General features: G+C 36.0%; 1 protein-coding gene across 1 annotated transcript; it reads left to right on the forward strand.

Annotated features, from left to right (window-relative positions):
• Positions 1-19,242: 19,242 nt before the first annotated feature.
• Positions 19,243-19,878, forward strand: LOC113777028 (uncharacterized protein K02A2.6-like). The gene has a single exon (XM_027322078.1). It carries the CDS (start codon positions 19,243-19,245, stop codon positions 19,876-19,878), a length of 636 nt encoding a protein of 211 aa, XP_027177879.1.
• The last annotated feature ends 844 nt before the right edge of the window (positions 19,879-20,722 follow it).

Consider the following 20,722-nt stretch of genomic DNA (forward strand, 5'->3'; position numbering starts at 1 on the left):
AAATTATGAGCAGCTCGTATAGTTTGTGGCTTATCATTCTTGTGCCTTATAATTTGCCTACCTATAAATTTATAAAGAAGAGTATTTTATGCTATCATTACTCATTTCTGATCCCTATACACCAGGGAAAGATATAGATGTGATTTTTAGACCTTTGATAGATGAGTTGAAATATCTATGGCTGAATGCCATGGAGACTTATGATTCATAAAGTGGGCAGAATTTTCTCATGCATGTAGCACTTTTATGGATTGTCTCTGATTTTTTAGTGAATGGTTATTTGTCTGGTTGGAGCACTTCTGGTTATAATGCATATCCATGTTACCTTTATGATACTAGCTCTCAAAAATTAAGATGTAAGATAGATTTCATGGGGTATCGTCATTTTTTGCCTCATGACCATCGCTGGAGAAGAGAAAGGAATAAATTTGATGGTATAGTTGAGCAAAGACCAAGGCCAAGAGAATGGATAGGGGCTGATATACTACAGTTAGACAGTTCGACTGAGTTCTTTGACACTCCTGGAAAGCATTCTGAAAACACAAAATAGAAAACGTGAGCGTAATCAAGGTAATTGGACAAAGAAGAGCATTTTTTTTTTAAATTACCTTACTGGCTGAACTTGAAGATAAGGCATTTTCTAAATGTTATGCACATCATAAAAAACATATCTGAAAATTTGATGGCGACATTGCTGGGTATTAAAACAAAAACTAAAGACACAAATAATGCTCGCAGAGACTTGTGTGACATGGGAATAAGAGAAGAGTTGCATTTGCAAAGTAATGGTACTCGAACTTTGAAGTAGGCTGCATGTTATGTGATGTTTTCAAGTGAACAGAAAAGATTTTGTATTTTTTTGAAATCAATTAAGTTTCCAGATGGGTATGCTGCAAACATATCTCACTGTGTTAAAGATGATAAAATTTCAGGTCTTAAGAGTCATGATTATCATATATTGATACAGCGACTTCTCTCGATGGGTATTCAAGGATACTTATAAAAAGAGGTGAATGAGACAATTTTTCAGTTAAGTGAGTTTTTTTCGAAATCTGTGTTCAAAGACACTCAAACTAGATGACTTGGATTGGTTGGAAAGAAATATCTCTCTAATTATGTGCAAGTTGGAACAAATATTTTCACCTGCATTCTTTACCATTATGGTTTATCTATTTATTCATTTTCCTGAAGAGACTAAACTAGGAGGTCCAGTTCATCATAGATAGATGTTTCTATTCGAGAGGTAAGCCTAATATTAGTTGATTATGTTATACATTAATTTTCAAATCTTGTTCATATGTGCAATATGAAATAATCCCAATTGTATCTCTACTATATCTTGCTAAATATGTATCTTGGGTGTCTTAAAAAATACGTGCGGAATAAAGCTAGACCTGAAGGATCAATTGCTGAAAGATATGTAGCAAATGAGTGCCTAACTTTTATGTCTCAATACATTCACGGATGTGCACAAAATTCAATAAAAAGGAGAGGAATCGTGATGTAAGTCCTAGAGATCAAGGTCCGCTAGTTTTCTCACTACAAGTCTATCATTTCGAATTAAATACAGCTACTGAAAAACTGAGTCAAAAGTTTTTGAACGTAACACATAAGTTTATATTGAATAATTATGAAGAAGTAGGTCTCTACCAAATGTAAGTTGGTTGACTTTACTTTGTTCCATCTATAATTACTTGTTTGGGTCATTTTTATTTTATTTCTTTATCTTTTATTTACTTGTTTGGTATTAATCAGATTCTAATATTTTTATTATCCTTTTTTTGTAATTTGTATAGTTTGAACAAGGAAGAGTTGAGTAATATACAACTTGAGAATATTGAGAGTAGGCACCAATCACAATTTTTAAAGTGGTTAAAGAATCATGTAAGTAGTTGACATAAAATAGAATTGTCTTTCTGACAAATGTAGACGTTTAATGCTTATGTTTTTTGTACTTTATTATTAGATTAATCATTTGTATACTTAGAAAGTTGAAGGAATTACAGATGACTATGGGCACTAACAAATAGGCCAATCCCTATTGTGACAAAAATCTATTTAAGGTATATTGGAAATCAGATTTGATTCCACAGTAAGGATAGAGATGATTGTAGAACAACACAAAACAGTGGGCTGGTGTTGATGGTGATCACAAGGGAGAAGTTATTCCATTTTATGGCTTTATTAAGAGAGTTGTAGAACTTACTTTTCTTAAAGGATATAAGGTGGTGTTGTTCCAATGTGGATGGTATGATACGAGTAGTACTCGGACAATAAAATGTGACAAGTACTTTGTTAGTATTGATATCTGATCATGATGGTATCAAAATGATCCATTTGTGCTATCAAATTAGGTGCAGCAAGTGTTTTATATCATGGATACCAAACTAGGCAATAATTGAAAAAATAGTTCAATGTGTACAACATAAGCATCTTTGGAACATTCCTGAGTTAGAAAAAACTGATGAAAATATCAACAATGACGAACAAATAGAGACAGATGATACCTTTTATGAAAAAGAAGCAAGAGTTATTGGTCAAGTTGAAGATACTGAGTTTGACTCATTGCACAAAGAAAATGCTGAGTTTAAGATTATGAAAACTAGTAATGAACATGATCGTGTACAGAAAGAGAGAGAGAGAGAAATATGGTGATAAAGAAAAAGAAGAATATAGTCGTACTAATGAAGCTAGTAGCCAACCAGAAGGTTAAATACTTTTGCAATACAATGAAGATGATGATGATGACAGTGATCATATGGATATCAATTTTGATAGTGAGTAAGCATTAGTTGAAGAAGGTCTTGACAAGAAATTTGGAATAGTAGTTTGTAGTAGATGTGATTTTGTAAAAATGGTGCCAGAATGTGTACTAGTAATACATTCTTGTTGATTTTCAAGCATAGCAGTGTTTGTGCTTCTGAATAACTTCTTAATTTTGTATTTTCATTTTTGTTAATTTTCTATTTATATGTTATTATTCAAGAATACTTATTAAGGTACTAGTTTAATCAAGTAGTACATGGTAAGTCCTTCCATTCTAGTAGTGTTCTAATTTTCATGTTATTTCCTTTTCTATTTTTATGTTCTTTTTCTTTCAATTTTTTTTGGATTAATCTTTCCTACACTGACATTGTATACACTATCAGCGTTGGATGAATGACAGCTGTGTAAAATTTGAATTTAGAATTCAACTTTTGTATGCATGTCATGAATCAAACGGTGATAGTGTATACACTGTCAGTGTATATAAGATTTACTCTTTTTCTTAATCTCTAATTATTTTTATTTTCAAATACTTGTTTTTTTCAGAAGCCACCTAGGGGCAAAAGATTAATGCACACTCCTAAAACAAATACAATTGTAGTATTAAGTGGACACAATTTAGATTTCAGAGGACAAAATCCAACACAACCAGTGAAGGAAATTGCTCAAATGCAATCTGGACAGTAATTTTTTCGAAGTCCTTCAGGAAATAAAGCGGTTTTACCTTCTCAGAAATCATATCAAAATAATGATAGAGTTTCAAGAACTAATCCAACAGCTTGCAACTAATTCTAACGAGTAAATTACTTTATATAGTGTAGAACTGATTAGGTAAAATTGATTTATCAAACAAGTGCATAATTATTAAATTTTGATTCTGTTTATTTCATATGATTTTTTTCTCACAATGGCAGATCCTCCTAAGCGAAAGAATGGTTGAGGTTTAAGTACAGGACAAGCCATTGAGAAACTCATAGAAGAAAATGTATACTGAATAAAATGCTTATCATATTCACACACAAAAATAATTCAAAAATCTCTATAAATTTTTTATTTTTTTGTAAGATATTTTTTGCCATTGACTGTCAAAACACTATATCCCTAGGCAGGCAAGTAACGTGAAATAGTCTTTTCTGAAGGATGTTCCAAACTTATCACATATGCCTCAAAACTTGCAAGTACATTTGGTATTATAGTCAAGCATCATGCCAAGGTGAAGGATGTGCACGAATATGATGAGCTTTCCGAAGAGACCAAGGAGGAACTTTATGGTTGTTTAATGGTATCATACACATACTATTGTGGCAAATAATTATGTATTTTATTCAATTCAAGTAAGTTTGATCATTCATTCATCATTTTATTTTTAATTAACATGTATGGCTTGAATTTAAGGACTGGCAAACTAATCCAATGGTGATCAACTACATTGATGATATGCTAAGAATTTCTTATAAGAGTTGGAGAAATAAAACTGCATGAAAAGTACAAAAACTTGAAGGCAGTAGGTAAAAATCCACATACCTACCCGTATGATTGGATTGAGCAAGATGAATGGGATAATATGAGTGAGTGGTTTGAAAATCCCAAATTTCAGGTAATTCTTCAAATCTAACTTATTAAATTAATTATGGTATCACTTGATGTTGTTACTAATTTATTTTTATTTTTCTCTATTTTTCTTCAATTAGAAAGCCTGTGATAAACTCTGCCAATCCTGCTAAACTACCTTTTTCTCACATTGGTGGTTCAAAATTAAACCATAGTCGAATTCAACAAATGCTAATTCTTTTAACTTGCATTATATGTCAACAGGTTTTGAATCTTTCTTTTGACTTTTTTAGGAGTATTATTCTTATCATAATTAAGATTTTATTATGCTTAATAGGAAATTAGGAGGCTAATTGATATTTGGGGAGGTAATCACAAACGACAAAATGGTGAATTTGTTACTGACCAGGCTAAGCAAAAATACGTAAGTTTGAAATTCATAAATATATAACTATATCATATTTGTAGGACTTGTTTCTATCCAGTACGTCACATGGTAGCACAGTATTAAATGCAGATTGAATTAGTCGAGAAGAAAAGGTGTAGCACTGAGAATGGTGAAGAAAATATTCAAGAAACCATCCTTGTGGATGACATTCTTGGCAGAAAAAGTGTTTATGTGAATAGAATGGGATATGGAGTTGTAATTCCTCCTGCTGCCAACAATTTTAAAGCCGTTGTGTTCTCCATAGCAAGAGCAGTACAAGAAGAATTAAGCTAGTATAAAGAGAATTTTCACAATGCAAATGATTAGCTTGAGAGACAAAAAGTGCAACTTAAAAGTCAACAAGCACAAATATGTCGATATGAGAAACTTTTTCAGCGACAAGAGCCTTACAACAATAGTTTTAATGAGAAGCAAGAGGCGATGGAAAAAAGGTTGGAAGAGTTTCTCGTTTGGAGATCTAACCAGAATGGTTCTGTTTTGAATTAATGTAAGTTGCCATTTTTTGTTTTGTCACTAGCATATAGTTATTTGAGCCTTCCTTGTTACACCAAATAAGTACATATAAATTGTATTAAACAGCGAAAATTTAAATGATTTACCTTCAGTAATTGTTGTTGAACAGAAATTGATCCTTTCTACTTGTTGTCTTCTTGCCTTGTTCTTGTCTATGTGGACAAAGAAACTATGTAGATGTGTAGAAGAAGAGAAAAGTAAAAGGAGAATTTAGAATAAGAATCTTCTAACATATATCTAATTAAAAGGTGTACAATTGATGGAATACCACAGGCAATTTATAGGCTAGGTTAGGAACTCTTACAGGTAAATACAAAAATTCCTAGGGTTTCCTTCTATCAAGGAAATCTTGCCAAAATTCATAACTGAAATAATATTTTCTGACTAATTGATTGATTAACTGATTGAATAAAATATCAATTAACAGTAGATATCAATTACTCATTAACAAATGGAAGATAACCATCAGCCTTAGGCTGATGGCCACCACCAAGCCTTTAAGGCTTTGGTGGTTTTTCAAAAAAAATCCAGACGGGTGCACCACCGGTGGTGGTTCTGTCCCCATCGGTCCCCTATAAGCCTAGTTGGGTCACCCCCGTAGTTAGATTAGAATAGAGTAGGAGTAGAAGTAGGGTTGACGATTGACAAAAAAAAAATTAACAAATGGAAGAGACTAATTAATTATTGATAAAATGTCTATCAATTAATCAGGATATCAATCACCAATCATTGTCTAATTGGGAGATACTAATTAATTATTAACAAAATGTCAATCAATTAATTAGAATATCAATCACTGTAGAATCAATCATGTGGGTCATAATTTGCCTCTAAAGGAGGCAAGTCTTTCATTCTCCCATTTGACCCACATGCCATAATCAGATAACCTTTGAGTGACTAAATGCTTAAGCGGCTATAAGTCTTTATTGTCACTCAATAGACTCGACAGTTATGAACAGTTGCTTAATTAGAAAATGATAATACTCGAATCATGGTAGTTATGTTCTTATTGCGAACACTTCCTTCAATGTATTACAATATATTATAGGTTTAATTCCACTTTGTCCCCCCAAACTTTGGACGATTACTCACTTCACTCCCTAAACTTCAAAATAGGACACTTAAGTCCCTAAAATTTATAAATTGGGACACTTAAATCCCTAAACTTATAAAATGGGACACTTCGACCACCAACGGCATTCTGGATTCTGTCAACAATTTTCCTTAATTGGGAGATATTTATAAGTTTAGGGACTTAAATGTCCCATTTTGAACTTTAGGGACTGAAGTGGGTAATCGTCCAAAGTTTGAGGGGACAAAGTGGAATTAACCCTATATTATACTTCCTAATCAAGTACTTTAAAAGAACTTTATAAATAACTTTGTATAAGTTACTCAGGGTCCAACTTGATGGATCAAAAGATCATTTCTTTATACATGTATCAATTTTAATGTGCACAAACATTAATAACAAATGTCTAGACACAAATGGTCAAGAAAATAGAAATAATCTAGCATTAGCTACTCAGTCCTATACGAGTTGCATGATCCTGAAAGACTTTTACCGGCAATCCTTTAGTCATTGGATTAGCAATCATTAATTCAGTATTAATGTGCTCAATGATTACTTCTTGTTTTTTTAACATGATCTCTGACCATTAAGAACTTGATGTCGATATGTTTGTTTCGACTTCCACTCTTGTTGTTCTTAGCAAAGAACACAACAACAGAGTTGTCACAAAAGATCTTCAGTGACCTACTTATTGAATCTACCACTTTTAGGCCAGATATAAAGTTCTTCAACTACCAAGCCTGTGATGTAGTCTCATAGCATGCAATGAATTCTGCTTCCATCGTGGATGATGCAACAATTTTTTTTATACATCTCCAAGATACTGTTCCTCCAGTAAGAAGGAAAATGTACCCTGAAGTAGATTTGCTTGAGTTCATACATCCAGCAAAATCCGAATCAGAATATCCAACTATCTCTAAATAGTTAGACTGTTTGTATGTAAGTCTGTAGTCCTTGGTCCCTTGCAGGTATCTCAAAACTCTTTTGGCAGCTTTCCAGTGATCCTTTCCAAGATTACTTTGATACCAATCTAGCATTCTAACTGTGAAACCAATATCAAGTCTGGTGCAAACTTGAGCATACATAAGGCTTACAACAAGCGAAGCATATTAAATGCTCTCTATCTCTTTTCGTTCTAACTCATTTTTAGGATATTGATCCAAATTGAATTTTTCTCCTTTGACAATGGGAGCTGCCATGGAAAAGAAGTGTTTCATTCCAAATCTTTCCAAAACCTTTTCAATGTAGGTCTTTTGAGACAGACCAAGAATTTTTCTTGTTCTATCTCTATGAATCTCTATGCCAATGACATAAGAGGCTTCACCCATATCCTTCATTTCAAAGTTTTGTGTAAAAAACTTTTTAGTTTCATGCAACAAACCCATATCATTACTCGCAAGAAGAATATCATCTACATATAAGACTAAAAAGATACATTTGCTCCCATTTGTCTTAAGATATATGCACTGGTTAACAATATTCTCTACAAAACCAAATGAAGAGACAACGTTGTGAAATTTAATATACCATTGACGGAAAGCCTGTTTTAGTCCATATATAGATTTCTTTAACTTGCAAACAAGTTGGTTGTTGTCATTATTGACAAAACCCTCAGGTTGACACATATATGCCTCTTCTGCATGATCCCCATTAAGGAACGCCGTTTTCACATCCATTTGATGTAGTTCCAAATCAAAGTGGGCTACTATTGTCATGATAACATGCAATGAATCCTTCTTTGAAACAGGAGAGAAGGTTTTATGGTAGTAAATTTCTTCCTTTTGAGTAAAACCTTTGGTTACAAGTCTAGCTTTATATCGTTCGATATTACCCATTGAATCTCTTTTGATTTTGAAAACCCATTTGTAACCCACAATAAAGATCTTTTTGGATAATTCAATGAGATTTCAAACTTTATTTTTAGCCATTGATTCCATTTCTTCTTTCGTGGCATTATACCAAGATGTGGAGTTTTCTCCATTCATGACTTGTAAACATGAACTAGAGTCATCCTTAAGTCCAACATCATAGTCAGACTCTTGGAGATATACTTCATAATCACTAGAAATAGCTGACCTTCTAATTTTTGTGGATCTTCTAACTCCCACTGTTTCATGGAGAGTTTGATTAGTGGGATCAACTATTGTTGATTGTACTTGTTGTGGTTGCTCAAATGGAGGTTGCTCAACTGGTTGTTCTTCAGTATTTTGAATAACAACTAGATCATGTAAAGGTGATATGGGTGCATCCTTTACTTCTTCAAATTCCACCTTTTGAGAACCATTCCCATGGATTTCATGCTCCTCAAGAAACTTAGCATTTCTAGCTTCAATAATATTTAGAGAGTGTGAAGGACAGTAAAATCTAAACCCTTTGAAGTTAACAACATAGCCTATGAAGAAACCACTAATTCTATGTTCATCCAATTTCTTAATGTGTGGGTTATATAGCCTCACTTTACTTGAAAGTTGACGGAGTGTCAACTACTACTTGATCAAGTTATGATGAAGCAATGGGAATTTGGCTTTTGAGAGCCATCTGTATCCTTATCTTTGAAATAATTATTACTTGTCGTGTTATTGTTTCTTTTTCTGAACTTTTACACTCGCTCATTTTAAGAGTTCAAGTTTTACATAGGACCAACTTGCTACTTGGGTCTGCATGAAGTTTTGGAACCTCATTGAGTTTTACCTCACTCTATTTCGTTAAATTTATTTTCCTTACAGGGGGTACGAGCGAGAGCGTGAGACTGGTACAGGTTAGCATAGTCTAGTTTTTAAATTTTTGGGATTGTATTCGCGTTAGTGCTCGATTAGGGTTGAATGTATCTGGAATACATATTGTTTGTTATATTTGGAATTGTATGAGTGTTTGGACTAGAGATGAATGTACATGTATGTTATTATTTCATTTACGCTTGAGGTTGTGAACTATTTTATTTGACGTAAGTGAGTGAATCCTGGCGAAAGTTGGGCAGGCGGTTCGCTAAATCCTGGGGTATGCCCTAGGGGGAGGTGGGGTCGTCACAGATGGTATCAGAACTCTTATTGAGATCGTGTCGGGAGAGGGTTCTCGGACTGTGGGGGTTGGCTTGTTAAGTGTGGAACAAATGTCTATTGTTGGGGATTTTAGATATGTATGTTGGGTAGGAATTTCTAAAGTGGTTGATTTTCTCTTGAGACTAGCTAACTCAAGTGGTGGATTATCATATTTTCGGATTCTGGTTCTCGAGTACCAAAAAGTGATACCTTTATGATAAATCGATATCCCGAATAATATTAGGATAAGTCTGGATGGCAAAATCCAAGACACCGAGAATGCGAATAGTCTGGATTTGGGAGATATTAAAGATATTAGTGAGATTTGGAACCCTCTTTATTCAAGTGTACACACCTAGTTGTACTTGTTCGAGTTTTGATTAAGTGTAGTGCTTGACCACTATTTGGAGTTCATGTCGAAGTCAGGGGTGCTAGAGTGGTAGAACGTACGATTCAAGTTTCCCATTGTCTGGCTAAAATTTTGGCTATGGTGAGACCTGAGAGTTAGAGACAGACATGCAAGAAAAATACTCTGAGTTAGTTATGACTAAATGTATGAATTTCGAGATCGAAAATCTTTTAAGGGGAAGAGAGTGTGACGACTTGAAAATTCACCTATATTTTTCTTATAATACCCTTTTATTTTGAATAAGTTACTTTATAATATCTTTACTACTAAATTACTCCCTCTCTAGTTGTAATAAATAATAAAATCGAGAGTTTTATCTTTACTTTTATAGTTAGGGTAAACTAGGATTTTCGCGTATTTTGACTGTGTGATCACTTGGTGAAGTGTGTGTACTAAATTTGGTGGTTAAGAGTGAGTTTTAGATAAGAGGAAGTGTGTGATTAGAAATTCTATTAATAAATTAGTGAATCATAAGTTAAAACACAAGTACGAGCGAGTTAAGGAAAATAGGTTTGAACCGATGTGTACTGTTTATTATCGATTGGGTACACCACTCGACCACTACTTTCTTACCCTAATCTTCTTGATTTTCTTTCACCTAATCCTCCCTAAATTATCTCTTAATCCAGCCATCTTTATTGACTGAGGAAAAGGAAAGAAAAGAAAAAAAATAAGAGAAAACTTGGCTTTGACAAGTGTCAAACATCCAAGGGTTGGTTGACCAAATGAGTTTTTTTTCTTCTTATCTTTCTTCTTGGTTCATTTTTCTTCGTTCTCTTCTTGTGTTGGCGGAAATTTGGGAGAGAAAAACAAGAGAGAGAACTTCCAACTCCAGTCTTGAATCTTGCCTTGTTTGAGTTGAAACCACAAAACTAAACCGATTAAACTAGCACCAATGAGCTAAGGAAGCTTGTTGTGGAGTTGTTTGGAGAGAAATAGCTTGATTCTTCACTTTCTTCAAGTGTTTTGAAAGGTATAAGTCTAAAACTTTCATTTTCTTTCTTGTTTTAGCAAAATATAGGATAGATTTCTTGAATCTTGAATTATGTTAGATGATACTCTAGTTTTGGTGAAGATTAGCGAATTTCATCTAAGATTTGTGATTTTTCAGTTTTGATTTATGATGTTTATCTCTAATGTGTTAGTATTGAACTTGGAAATGGAATTTATAAGATAATTAGTGGCTTGATTCTAATATTTAGCGTTAAAAGATGAAATTTCAGCTTTGTCAAGCAATTTTCAGCTTCGATGAGTAGTTTTAGGGTTGATATGCAAAATTCCATCATTTCGTGGTGAATGTCAGTTCTGCCCTGTTTTTGGAATCAACTTGGACTGCGAATTTCTCCATGTTTTAAACTGAATCAGCTTTTGGACAAAACATGAAAGTTATAGGATTTGAGTTAACTTCTACCTGCAAAATTTTAGATCAATTGGATCATTTTAGCTTATGATTTGGCCAGACCACTCCTGACTCCGCAAAACCTCTAATTTTCCTGACCTGTTTTTCATGTGTTTCTACCCGTCCATTTTTATCTTAAAAATGGGAGAACTGGGTGTCGATGTCTTCAAAGGAAATGTAGGTCTATGTCTTAGTTTCGAAATGCCATAAAATTTACCTCGATTCGATATACCTAACTACAGTTATGACCAAAACACCGAAAGATGACAAATCTGCCATTTATAAGTTCTTCTTTAAACTGGTTTCCAACTTTGATATCCATCGTGATAAATTTATTATTTGGTTTGTTTGGTTGGTTTTGAAGCCTTGAATAGATATATTTTGTTGGTCATCACTTGTGGTTAGATTGGAGGTTTAATGGCTTGTGAATCCAAGTTGTACTTGGATGGGAAAATGGATAAATACAAAGGGTATGCTGCCAAAATTTTCGCTCGAGAGTTAGGCAAGTGAACTCGAGACTTGAGCGACGACTCGAGATTGAAGCGAACTTCGCTTGTTTATGGTATTCGAGTTTTCTTTAGTAAGAGGTACATAAGCTGAAATTTTTGCCGAAACTCGTACCCTTTAAAAAGTAAAAGTAGCGACCCTTAAAAATATGATTTTCTCGATTTTCATACCAAGTGTGACTTATAAAGTATAAATTACTTCTTTATCGAAAATAAAAGAGTGAGCATGAATTTTCTAGATTTTGCCAAGCCATATAACTACTACTTAAATAAGTTTCATTTCCTTGATTTTCTTGATTCGAAACTGCTATGTTTCGAACCCTAGTGAATTTTAAACTCTTAAATGATATTTTATCGCAGATTTGGACTCCAACCAAGGAGTTGTATTTGAGTGTGATTTTGACAAGTACTAAGTTTTTGGTGAGTGCTTCCAAATACATGATTGAACTATCGTATAATATTTGCTTGGTTTGGTCGGACAAGGACGTACTTTATCGCACTTGGGCTAATGTGATATATACTTATTTATTTGTTTCAATTGATCTTGATATACTTGTGTATAATGTGCACACTCTCTGAAATTCCAGAAACCCTGTGGCTAGTTACTTGAGTCAAGCCAGCAAAGGCCTGGTCGATTAGGAAATCTTCGTGGTTTAGAGGATCGGCACTTGGATCAAGTCAACAAATTGGAACCAAAGATCATTCCAGAATATAATGAGTGGATCAAACTGATAGTCGAACAAGCAAGAGAAAAGTCACAATCTGCTCCCACTAACCCTGAAGAGCAGATAGACAAGTTGAAGAAAGAGCTCGAGAATTACCAATTACAACTCATAGTGGCCGATCATACTTTGGAGGATGCCCGATCACAATTAAAGAGGGAGACAAGAAAAACTGAAAAGTTGGAAAGAGCACTGGATGCCTTTGACAAAATTCAAGAAGGAATTCGAAAACTTAGTATAGAAAATTCTAGGGAGTCTCAATGTACTAGTTTAGCGAGGCACAAGGATTTTGTAAAAACGGTCAGCCGAACCATCAATGAAGCTGTAAAAAGTGATTAAACTTGTCAGTATTTAGTTAGGAGTTCTACTTTGATTCCTACATTCACTTACAGGTTTGGAATTGGGATTTTACCCCGAAGGTGTTGCATCATATTAGGCCTACCCTTGGCAGAAAGGACTCCCTAATAGGACATGCATCCGAATTATTCTAGTTGTTACTAACTCCTATCTTTTTTCTTTTACCTTTTTCATCTTTTTGGCAACAGTCAGTCAAGAAGGGTATCTAATAAGGGTTTTCCTACATTTTCAGATAGTAATTATATTTTTCACAATAGTTACCCGAAGAAGTCCCATCATCACCAGATCTCGAAGTAGAGCCTTGAGACAGCCTGTAAACATGAGTTCAGTACCAGAAATTTCGGAAAGATCTGCTATGGTCACGTCACCAGACTTCACAGCATTGGGAGCTCAGTTAAGTGAGGTACTTGGCAAGTTCAATGAGTTAAGTGCTGAAATGGCCGCACAGAGGCGTGTAATTGATCAGTTGGTCACAAGCAACAGTGGTGGTGGTGTCCCCAACGACTAAGAACCTATCGATAATCACCCACCTGCCCAAGACTATCAACCACCCCACACATCCAATACCCAAACAACTTTCCTTCCTCCTTTCGCCAATCCTCTTGAAAATACCTTTACCCGATTAAACTCAGACTTTTCCTATATGCCTCCAAATTATATATTTGTGAACCCAACCAGCAGTCAAATCCCTCAAACCCATCCACAAACCAATTTGAACGTTCCCCCCAACCCTCAGGGACCCCACCACCACATTACAGAGCCTTTTGTATTGGATACTGCATCTCAAGGGAAGGCGGCGGTAGAAGAACAATCTACACCCATTGATAAAGATCTCTTAAGAAGGTTGGATCGATTCGATGATTTTATGAAAAAGAATCAAGGGTTGAGCAGGCATGGTGGTTTGGACTACGATGAATTGTGTCTTTTTTCAGGTATTCAGCTACCATTGGGATTCAAAACTCCCAAATTCAGCAAGTATGATGGATCTGAAAATCCTAAGACGCATCTCAAGATGTTTGCCAACAAATTAGGTAAGCCCATGGATGATGAAAATCTGCCTATGCGTCTGTTTTCGGAAAGTTTAGAGGGAGATGCTCTAGATTGGTATTCGAATCTGAAGTCTGAAGAGGTCAAAACCTGGTTGGATTTGTCAACAGCCTTTGTGAAGCAATATGAGTTTAATTGTGAATTGCCACCAACACGAACAACACTGGAGGGTACAAAAAGAAAGCCATCGGAAGATCACAAGACCTATGCAAAGCGGTAGAGAAAATTAGCTGCCAAAATGGAGCCTCCTATGACTGAGGAGGAGATTGTTCGTACTTTCATCAAGGCTCACGATCCACCCTATTTTGAAGAGATCTTTGGCATGACTGGAAGTTCATTTGCTGCCATTATTAACAAGTTGGAGGAATACAATGAGTTTGTCAAAGTAGGGAAGATTGTTAATGTTTCAACATTAAAATTGCAATTGGATGCTCTACAAAATCAAAATAACAGTGGGAAAAAGCCCTCATTCAAGAAGAAAGAAGGTGATACTGCTTTTATATGGGATCAAGGTCCGTCTTTCAGACCAAAAAATCATCCCACCTATTCTTTTCCTTACCCGTATTACACCAACCCTCAACCAGTCTACCACACTACTACCCAATTCCATCATTCCCGACCAAGTCACTTGAATACCTCACCCTTACCTCCAATCCCATGACCTGTTTTTCAAAATTACTCTCGCCAAAATTACTCTCGCCCCATTTACCATTCTAGACCAACCCTGCAAAATAATAACCCTTCTCAAAATCCTTTTCAAACAAGTGGAATTCAAACTCAGAAGTAATTTCGAACTTTCACCAATTTGGACCGGCCTATTGATCAATTGTATGAGCAGTTAAAAGCAGTTGGAAAAATTGGCACTGTTCCTCCCAAACTCCATCCCAAAGGTCCTCCTGCCGGTTATGATCCGCATGCAATCTGTGCTTATCATTCTGGAAGTCTAGGTCATACCACTGGTAATTGTTGGGTTTTAAAACATAAGATTCAAGACATGATTGATTCTGGAGACATCCTTCTCAGAAGAAAGGGAGAGCAGGGACTGAATGTTAGTAAGAATCATTTGCCTGAACATGGGAGCACTGTGGGAATTATCATTGCTGATGAAGATTTTGCCGATCCCTCTCAGTACATTGTAGATGAAACTGAGGTGTTTGGCATGATGGAGGCTGACCATGCGAGAATGAGAAAACAGTCGTCTGTTGAAAAGCCCATGACCAAGGATAATGTCGAGGAAAGGTTGAAATCTTTGGTGTTTGAAAAAGATGAGCCATTTATAGTAGAATGAGGGCCTTCCGAGATTGACAATTCTAAAGCTCCTTTTATTTTGGATCTACCATCTTTTGAATGGGATATATCAGAGCCTGTCATTCTCGAATTTTCAGAACAAATGCCTATCAATAACTTGCAGGAGGTGCCATGAAACTACGAGGAGTCTATTCTGTTGATTGGAGATAAAAAATGCTTAAAGGAGGAGGAATCTACTATTACCCCGTCTAGGAGAATTGTGGGAAACTCCGAAGTTGATGTTCAGTCCCGGGCTAAGGTTAAATCCCCGACTCCTTAGCCTCTTGTGTCTGAAAGTGAAGCTGTGAATTTTTTAAAGATGTTGAAAAGAAGTGAGTGCAAAATAGTAGAACAGTTGGATAGGATGCCTACTCAGACTTCTTTTCTGAATCTTCTTTTGACCTCCGAGCTACACAGAGAAGCATTGCTCAAAATTCTGAACGAAGCTCAAGTCCCTAAAGATATTCTGGTGGATAAATTTTCTAACCTTGTGGGGAATGTGCTTGCTGCTAATCATATCGTCGCCTTCTCCGATGACGATCTGACTGCAGAAGAGATCGGATATAATAGAGCCTTGTATATATCAGCCCGCTGCAATGGAAAGCTGTTGCCGAGGGTTTTGGTGGATAATGGGTCAGCACTGAATATTTGTCCATAGAACACCTTCACCAAGCTTGAATTTCTTGACATTAAACTCCGCCCATCTGCAACTGTGGTTCGAGGATTCAATGGTTCAAGGAGGGAATCTATGGGAGAGACAGATCTGGTATTGGAGATAGGCCCTGCTCAATTTCAAGTTACTTGCCAAGTCATGGACTTCTCCAACGTTTACAATATTTTGCTTGGAAGACCTTGGATACATGTTTCCAATTCAGTGCCATCTTCTCTGCATCAAATATTGAGATTTATTGTGAATGATCAGCTCATTACTGTGTTTGCTGAGAATGACTGCACTATGATCGTCGATGCAAAATTCAAAAGCGAAGACAGAAAAAGAACTCCAATTTCATCTCATCATGTTGCTGACATCGTCTCCGTGGGATGGGCATCTAGGGTCAAGTCGCTGACTCAATCAGATTTGCCAGAGGCCAGTATTATGATGGCTAGAGAGATGATCCGAGGCGGATATGAAATAGGAAAAGGCCTTGGGCGGGAATTGCAAGGAATTTTGGAGCCAATTGAGATCCCGACGCAGAAGGATACATTTGGACTGGGATTTCATCCAACTGTTAAGGATAGAAGGGAAATGCAAGCTCGAAAACAAGCTGAAAAGAAGGGTAAGCAAACTGCCTTAAATGTCCCACCGCTATATCATACTTTTTCTCGTCCATCAGAGGTGATTATGTCAGAAACGAAGAATCCTGTGGAGGAAATTGAAGCGGACCTATCTCAATTATTTGTCGGGGCCACTTGTGAGGAGGAACCATCAGAGAATACAGAATTTTTGTCAGTTGCTGAAGGAGCTATTCAGAACTGGACTGCTGATTATCTTCCCTCTCGAAGGAAATTTCGGTAAATTTAATGGGATTGTCTTTTATCTAGATCATATCCAGATAGGACGGTAGTCTGGATCTTTTGTTAAAAGAAATTTCTTTCATTTAAAAAAAAAACTTTTATTCTCGTTTCAGTTAATATAGCTTGCTTCGTCCAAGGAAATTGCTGAAACGGAAATAAAGGTTTGGGCTGGATATGTCTTTGAATAGCAATCATGTCTGTATATTTATCTTTTTGTGAAGTCTCGATGCATTTTTGAATTTAATGAAATGAAAGACTTCTCCAGTATTTGCTATTTATTTATTACTTATGTTTTATTCTATTTTCAGATGGCTACAAATAAAATCCTCTGACCCTTTGGATGTCCCTATTTTGAAATTCGATGGCTGCAACCTTGATATCTCTCATGAATTTGAAATCATGCAATCTGAAATTCAAAACGAGAGCGATACTGAGGAAGAATTTGAGTCTATTTCAAGGGATTTAAAACAGTACGAAGAGAAATCCAAACCCAACTTAGAAGAAACAGAAATCATCAATATTGGCACTAAGACGGAGTTTAAAGAAGTTAAAGTCAGCATTAATTTGAATAAGAAACAGAAAGAGGAAATGATTGAATTCTTAATGTTATTTCAAGATGTATTTGCACGGTCATACGATGATATGCCAGGGATCTCTACGGACATAGTGGTTCACAGGTTGCTAACTGATCCAAATTTTTTACCTGTAAAGCAGAAGTCTCGTAAATTCAAATCAGAAATGAGCCTCAAGATAAAGGAACAAATTGTGAAGCAGCTTCAAGAAATTTGGGGAGGTGCGAGTATGTGTTGATTACAGAGATCTGAATAAAGCCAGTCCGAAAGATGATTTTTCTTTGCCAAATATTCCTATTCTTTTGGACAACACTGCTGGACACGAGATTGAATCTTTTGGTGACTGTTTTGCTGGGTATCATCAAATCTTAATGGCAGAAGAAGGCAGAGAAAAAACTTCTTTTATCACCTCATGAAAAATATTTTGTTATCGAGTGATGCCTTTCGGGTTGAAAAATGCTGGAACTACTTATCAAAGGACCATGACTACCTTGTTCCATGATATGATCCACAAAGAGATGGAGGTTTATGTAGATGATATCATAATTAAATCAAAGAGGGTCGAGGACCATTTGGTTGATTTGAAGAAACTGTTTGAAAGGTTGAGAAGATATAATTTGAAGTTGAACCCTGCGAAATGTGCTTTTGGAGCTCCAGCTGGTAAATTATTGGGCTTTATTGTCAGAAAAAATGGTATAGAAATAGATCCTGCGAAAATAAAGGCAATTCGAGATATGCTCCTTCCAAAAACTCAAAAAGATGTGAAGAGTTTTCTTGGAAAGATCAATTTCATTGGCCGGTTCATTGCACAGTTAACCTCTACCTGTGAACCTTTGTTCAAATTGTTGAAGAAAAATGCGCCGAATAAATCCTCCAGTTTTAGTGTCACCTCAGCCAGGGAAACCTCTGATTATGTATTTGTCTGTTCTTGGTGAGGCTGTCAGATGCGTTTTGGGACAGCATGACGAGTCTGACAGAAAGGAGCAAGCCATCTACTATCTGAGTAAGAAATTTATAACATATGAGGCCAATTATTCTTTTCTTGAAAGGAGTTGTTGTGCTTTAGCATGGACAGCTCAGAAGTTGAGACATTATTTGCTTGGTTTTACCACTTACTTGATTTCTCGTTCTGATCCTCTAAAATATCTGTTGGAAAAGTCGATGCCCACGGGACGTATGGCTAAGTGGCAAATGATCCTCTCCAAATTCGACATTGTCTTCACAACACAAAAGGCAGTCAAGGGTCAAGCTATAGCAGATTATTTAGTAGAAAATCCAGGAGATGATGATTACCAGTCATTACATACCTACTTTCCTGATGAAGAAATTCTGTTCGTTGGAGCGGTTGAGGACATGAGTGAACAGTATCCTGGATGGAGGTCATTTTTCGATGGTGCGTCGAATTCTTTTGGAGCTGGAATCGGAGCCGTTTTAGTGTCGCCTGAAGGGAAACACTATCCTGCTACTGCCAAATTACGATTTCCCTGCACCAACAATATGGCTGAGTATGAAGCTTGTATTTTTGGATTGAAAATGCATTGGACATGCGGAATCAAAGGAACTGATAGCATTCAGTGATTCTGATTTAGCTTGTGGCACCAAACGCTTAAGCAGTGGATAACTCGTGATTCAAAAATTATGCTGTATCATTGTAGTCTGCTTAGCTTGGCCAACAAATTCAGAAATTTGAAACTCATACATATTCCCCGCACTCGTAACACCTTTGCTGATGCTTTAGCTACTCTGTCTTCGATGATCCAACATCCAGATGAGTTGGTGATTGAACCTATACAAATTCAACTTCAGGATAGACCAGTGCATTGTCTGGTTATGGAAAGGGTTGCTGAGGGTCGTCCCTGGTACAGTGATATTAAGGAATTCATTAAAACGCGATCCTACCCTCCTGACGCTGATTCGGTTACAAAGGGTTTCTTACGCAGAATGTCATCAAGATTCTTCTTAAATGGATAAGTGCTATACAAGAAAATATCTGATTTGGGTCTTCTGAGATGCATTGATGAAGAGGAAGCTGATTATATAATGAAGGAAGTGCATAGTGGGATTTGTGGGTCACACATGAATGGGCATCTATTGGCTAAGAAGATCATGAGAACAGGATATTTTTGGCTTACCATGGAGCATGACTGTGTAGATTTTGTTAGAAAGTATGTTAAGTGTCAAGTGCTTGGTAATGTTATACATGCTCCTCCTACAGAATTGCATAGTATGACTGTTCCATGGCCATGTTCAATCTGGGGAATAGATGTGATCGAAACTATTGATCCTCCTGCTTCAAATGGGCATCGATTCATCTTAGTGGCGATTGAATATTTCATCAAATGGGTTGAGGTCGCGTCCTATAAGCATGTTACTAAGAAAGTGGTGTCGAATTTCTTGAGAAATAATATCATCTGTCGTTTTGGGGTACTAGAAACATTAATTACCGATAATGCCAAGAACCTCAATAATGATATGGTGGATGGATTATGTGAACAGTTCAACATCAGACATCGAAATTCTGCCATTTACAGGCCTCAGATGAATGGAGCCGTCGAAAACGCAAATAAGAATTTGAAGAAAATCATTCGTAAGATGACTGAAGCACACAGGGATTGGCATGAGAAGCTACCTTATGCGCTGACGGCATACAGAACTACTATCAGGACTTCTACCTGAGCGACTCCTTACTCTCTTATGTATGGAATGGAAGCAGTTTTGCCTGCAGAAGTTAAAATTCCTTCCTTACGTATTCTGATGGAAGCTCAGATAGAAGAAGCTGAATGGGTCAGAGAACGTCATGAGCAATTGTCTCTGATTGATGAAAAGAGGTTGAATGCCATCTGTCATGAACAATGTTATCAGCAAGAATGGCTCGCTTACAACAAAAAAGTTAAGCCCCGTCTGTTTGAAGTGGAGATAAGGTTTTGAAACGATTCTTCCAATGCAAGATAAGACTAAAGGAGTTTGCTCCCAATTGCAAGACCATTCATTGTTAAGAAAGTGCTATCCGGAGGAACTTATTCTTATGGAAATGGACGGCCAAGTTTTTCCCAACAATCAATGCAGACATGTGCAAAAGTTTTTCATTTGATTATAAAAATTTTCTTTAAAATACTGCAAGAGACGGATTTAAGGCAGACATTCTCTTCATTTTTCCATTTCGATATTCTATTTTAAATTTTTTTTCTTTGGGCTTTTCATCCACCTTTCTTTTCTCTTGGTAGTCCCTTGAGATCACTAACCCTATACTGGGGCAATTTGTTTTAAAAAAAAGAAAAGAAAAAGATGGAAAAAAAAGCAGAAAAGAAAAAAAAGAAAAAGAAAGAGAAAAAAAAAGAGAGAAAAAGAAAATAGAGAAATTTTTTTAGAATTAAACTGGGGCAGATTTTACCTTTTCCAACCCTAGATCGGAGCAAGTTTTTGACAGAATGCTATCTCAATTGATTACAAACCCATCATATGATCCGCTGTCAAACCTTCCAACCCTTAACCTTTTCTTTATTACTTTATCCGATCCTAC

The sequence above is a fragment of the Coffea eugenioides genome, chromosome 7 (assembly GCF_003713205.1).
Source record: "Coffea eugenioides isolate CCC68of chromosome 7, Ceug_1.0, whole genome shotgun sequence".
NCBI lineage: Eukaryota > Viridiplantae > Streptophyta > Magnoliopsida > Gentianales > Rubiaceae > Coffea > Coffea eugenioides.